Raw genomic sequence first — 4,799 nt, 5'->3', positions numbered from 1 at the left:
CGGGTGCCCGAGCTTGATCCAGGTTTCCATACGACGAGATATGCGATCCCAAAGACAGCTTTTATTTTTGAGCAAAATCCCAAAGACAGTTTTTTTTTTTTGAGCAAAATCCCAAAGACAGCTGAAAAGCCGAATCGGTTTTGCGTTACAGCCCAACGAAATTTGAGCCCGCAAGTCCACGAGGCAAGCGGCCCAAGGAAAGACTCGTGAAATGAGAAGTCCACTGCTCCACTAGCTTCCTTTCCATTCCTTCCATTGACGAGAAGAGGAGACGCAACGCACGCACGCACGGAAAGACGAGGCGGAGGACAGGGGCAGGGGCAGCACCGTCCACCTCCTCCATTTTTCCCTCTTCCTCCTCGCCTCCACCCCTTCCCTTCCATCTCCTTCCACCCGGCCACTCCTCTCCCTCTCTCTCCCGCGCCGATCGATTGGCCCACCCATGGATCGAGCACGGGGAAGAAGATTCCAGTCCGGAGAGGGTCCAATTCGATCGGGTTCGTTGCTGGTGTGGGTGGGCGCCATGGCGGCGACGGAGGCCTTGGCAGATAAGAACGCCGTCTTCCGCAAGCTCCGCGCCAAATCGGACAACAAGGTACTGTGGATTCGATTGGATTTTACGGGTGATCGATTCGATTGTGGATTCGGGATTGATCGCACTTTCTCTCGCTCTGTGTGATTGTCGTCTGTGTGTTTCTCTGTGTGCGAATTCCGGTTCTGATGGTGGTGCGCGCATGCAGATGTGCTTCGATTGCAACGCCAAGAACCCGACGTGGGCGTCCGTCACCTACGGCGTCTTCCTCTGCATCGACTGCTCAGCGGTGCACCGCAGCCTCGGCGTCCACGTCTCCTTCGTCAGGTCGTCTCGCCTCACCTGCTTCCCTACTCGTCTCGCACCTGTCCACGTACGTGGACCTGTGGCGATGCCTCAATGCATAATAGTAATACTAATCTGCCGCAGTGGGTGACTGATTGATCACGTGTAGTCGTGTACATATTAGTAATATTAATCTGCTGCAGTGGGTGACTGATTGATCACGTGTACCTATATGTTCAACTTCAATACATAATAAATACGATTATATGAATGAAAATTCTGAATTTTGTTCTACCTGATGTGGTTTTTGCTTCTCTCTCTCTCTCTTTTTTTCAGTTTTATCTGCTTATAAATTTTGTGTGTTCTGGTATGCCTGCCACACTTGTTTGGATACAATGCGATATGTAGTACCAAAGTCTGTTGTGATATGGTGTGGCATATACATATTAGTAGTACGAATTATGCTATGCATGAGGGAAAGGTCCAAAATTTTGCTTTACTTTCATGTTTATTCGTAATTTTGCATTGTCACCAGAACAGTATGATACAAGGTACATTTGTAAAGTTCCTCTGTCATGATCCTGAGTGACATCAGTATCATGGACTCAACATTGTTGGCATCTGACTTTGAGTAGATCTATTAAATATGAGTTATGGTCCAAGTTGACTTTCTCTGAATGTGATTCTTTGTCATATATAGGTCTTGCATCTTTGGCACATGACATGCTTTTCCCTTCTGGTCCTGACCAGTAACATCTTATCCTTTGGGAAGTTTAACATAGTTCACTAAAATTTTCACTTTATGCAGTTGCACATCGAATGACTGAATCAATACTGAAATAACTGCTACAATATGCAGGTCAACAAATTTGGACTCGTGGACTCCAGAACAGCTGAAAATGATGGTCTATGGAGGAAACAACCGTGCACAAGCTTTCTTTAAGCAGCATGGTTGGACAGATGGTGGAAAAATTGAAGCAAAGTATACTTCAAGAGCAGCTGACTTGTACCGGCAGTTGCTTGCTAAAGAGGTTGCTAAGAATTCCACAGAAGATGGCAATAATAGCTGGCCATCTTCCCCAGTTGCAGCTTCCCAGGCTCCAAATCAAGCTGCTGCATTTCCAGATCTCAAGCTGGCAGAGGTGTCAAAAGAAAATTTAAGTGAAAAGAAAGAGCCTGAGATTGTTCGTTCGCCTAGAGCTCCAACCCATTCTTTCAAGAAGCCGATTGGTGCTAAAAAGCCTGGAAATAAGACTGGTGGACTTGGTGCACGGAAGCTTACATCAAAGGTATGCCTTATTCAGTGTAAACTTCATTTACTTGAGAACACACTGTCATTTGGTCCTGTTTCTCTTCATATAGTTGTCATTTGTCAAGTAACGATATCTGTTCTCCTATTTTGTACTGTGACAACTGGAAGTTAGCTTTATAACTCTCTAATTTTATTGCTTCCCACTAATCTCAAAAAACATGTTTTGTTTTATTGTCTGTTTAAGTAAAGTGGAATTTCCTGTTCAACTTCTGCATTGTAGCCAAATGAAAGCCTCTATGAGCAGAAGCCCGAAGAACCAGCTCCCGTCCTGCCATCATCGGTGACTGAGAGTACTACAACTAGGAGCAAACCCCATACTTCTCGATTTGAATATGTAGAAAGTGCACTTGCTCCTAAGATTGGGAGCAGCTCAGAAGACAACCACATGAGTGGACATGTTGCACCCCCAAAGTCGTCGAACTTCTTTGCTGAATTTGGGATGGACAGTGGATATCACAAAAAATCTACATCCAATTCATCCAAAGTGAAGGTAACTGTTTTATTCAGCCATATATTGTAACTCATGAATATGTGAACTCCATTGAGCAAGTATTTTGTAAAGTCAGAACTACAAAGAGGAACATTTAGTTCCTCCATTCCACCTTAATATATACTACTCAGGGGAAGTATTTTGAGATTGAAACAAACAACTTCTAGTTCTTTTGGGAGTGTGCATTCCCACTGTTAGGTCATCAAAATCTGTCTACTTGCTATGAATAATTAGTTTGTTACTTTTTTTTTACCAAAGACACTGATGTGTCCATGTTGAAGCCTTATCAGTGAGTAACACAAGAATTTGAACTGTTATATCCATGTTTGGGTGGTAAAAAAGTCCCGTCGTATCTGCATATAGATTGGGTGTACACATTTGAAGATGAATAAAATGTTCTGAATTCTCTCGGATGAAATGTTAATTTCTCATGATGTATATAAATACTTTGACTCCTGCATAGCTTTCTGGCAGCCAACGGATTGGTGATCCTATCCCATTGATGCTGCTCTAGCTCAAGAAATCTCCAAACTGTTGGTTACTTTATGTTAATTTGGGCATGGTTGCTGTGCACAGAAATTTTTTGATAGATAATTTGTTACCAATGCATTTTAATTTGTAGCTAGCCCTAAAATATTTCATCTCGTTCTAACCATGACAAGTCTGCGTTCTCACTGATACCATGCTGCTTTTGCATATTTAACATAGGCATAACAGATCATGTGTCTGTTCCTTTTTTTAGAAGAGACTTTGTTGCATACTACTGTACATGTTATAGTAAAGATGTTACAATCTTATTTAGATTTTCGTTTTTTGACCCCCAATTTCCAAATGACTTCCAAGTAGTTTATGTGAATTAATTGGTTTCAATGTTGTTCAGATTGAGGAAGGCAGTGAAGCAAGACAGAAATTCTCGAATGCAAAATCAATTTCATCCTCTCAGTTTTTTGGTGATCAAGCCAGTTTTGAAAAGGACGCTCAAGTCTCTCTCCAAAAGTTTTCTGTAAGTACTACTTCGTCCCTATTTCATAGTCACCATAATAATTGTTACCGTGTTGAATCTTACACTCCTCACGACTTCAACTCGTTGCAGGGTTCTTCTGCCATATCAAGTGCTGATCTATTTGGCCATCCAGCAAACAATCCTAGCGTGGATCTCAGTGCTTCAGATTTGATCAACAGAATCTCATTCCAGGTAACAGTTGGGTTGAATGGATTTTGTTTCCTTGGCATACTTGTGTTAACCCATTGCTGTGTTTGTCTCCGCAGGCCACTCAGGATCTGTCTTCTCTCAAGAACATGGCAGGGGAAACCGGGAAAAAGTTGACATCGATGGCATCCAACATCATCACTGATCTTCAGGACCGCATCCTCTGAGCTTAACTTACAGTAAAGTAACCTTTACATTGCTTCAGTGGCTGGCTTCTCCCGGCAACCCGGGTGACAAACTGGCCTGGCCTGCAGTTCTGTCTAGGAGTTCGTAGGCGTCTGAGAACTTCCTGGCAGATCTGTCTAGGAGTTCGGAAGCATCTGAAAACTTGAAGTGTAAGTGAGAGAGATAGAGGGGGAAAGAAGGGAACTTATGGCAAACGCTGTACTTGGCTAAAGTCATGTATGCATCTGGGGCTGTAACGGAAATGTCTTTTTGAAGTTGGTTTTATTTCGGTTTGAGATATATACTTTTGCTTTAAATGATAATTACATGAGTAGTACATACATGTTTTCCAATTATCCGTGTTTGCAATTTCATCCTTGGTCGGCCTTAAGCCTAGCTAGAGTGCAAGCTGTTTGCCTAGAAATGTCTTTTTGCCGTTGGTTTTATTTCCGTTTGAGATACTAGTATACGTGCAAGTGCGACTAAAACATATTTATGGTTGTGAATTGTGGGATAGACGACGTTTTATTGTAATTGTAATAGAAAAAAACTTTGAAAATATTGGATGTATCAAAGTATTTAGAACTGGTTTTTTAAGTGTGATAGGAAATTAACCATGATTACATGGTACAAATCTATATTTAAAATCCCTACTAGTGCTCTATTTAAGATCCCTACTAGTGCTCTCCCTCGGGCGGACCTTGCATGTTGTAACAGAGACATGTATGCAACTAGTGTGGAAATATGTACCTGCACCCTGATATGTACATGGGAATTGCACTCTTGGAGTTACTAGTATTTCAAG

The 4,799-nt window shown here is 42.2% G+C and overlaps 1 protein-coding gene across 1 annotated transcript; it reads left to right on the top strand.

Moving 5' to 3' along the window:
- The first annotated feature begins 273 nt into the window (after positions 1–273).
- On the top strand, positions 274–4,453 carry LOC136492194 (probable ADP-ribosylation factor GTPase-activating protein AGD9). Its single transcript, XM_066488298.1, has 7 exons — positions 274–595; positions 741–859; positions 1,677–2,106; positions 2,350–2,619; positions 3,500–3,622; positions 3,713–3,814; positions 3,889–4,453. Exons 1-7 carry the CDS (start codon positions 443–445, stop codon positions 3,994–3,996), a joined length of 1,305 nt encoding a protein of 434 aa, XP_066344395.1. The 5' UTR covers positions 274–442; the 3' UTR covers positions 3,997–4,453.
- Positions 4,454–4,799: the final 346 nt, after the last annotated feature.

This window comes from Miscanthus floridulus, chromosome 1 (genome assembly GCF_019320115.1).
Source record: "Miscanthus floridulus cultivar M001 chromosome 1, ASM1932011v1, whole genome shotgun sequence".
Taxonomy (NCBI): Eukaryota; Viridiplantae; Streptophyta; class Magnoliopsida; order Poales; family Poaceae; genus Miscanthus; species Miscanthus floridulus.
Note: the sequence above shows the minus strand (reverse complement) of the source record. Positions and strands in the feature narration are given on the sequence as shown.

Excerpts from the sequence above, each read along its gene's own strand:
- LOC136492194 (XM_066488298.1), top strand. The coding sequence starts at position 443 with ATGGATCGAGCACGGGGAAGAAGATTCCAGTCCGGAGAGGGTCCAATT. Across the intron at positions 860-1,676 it reads GTCCACGTCTCCTTCGTCAG|GTCAACAAATTTGGACTCGT; the intron begins GTCGTCTCGCCT and ends TACAATATGCAG. Across the intron at positions 3,815-3,888 it reads TCAACAGAATCTCATTCCAG|GCCACTCAGGATCTGTCTTC; the intron begins GTAACAGTTGGG and ends TTGTCTCCGCAG.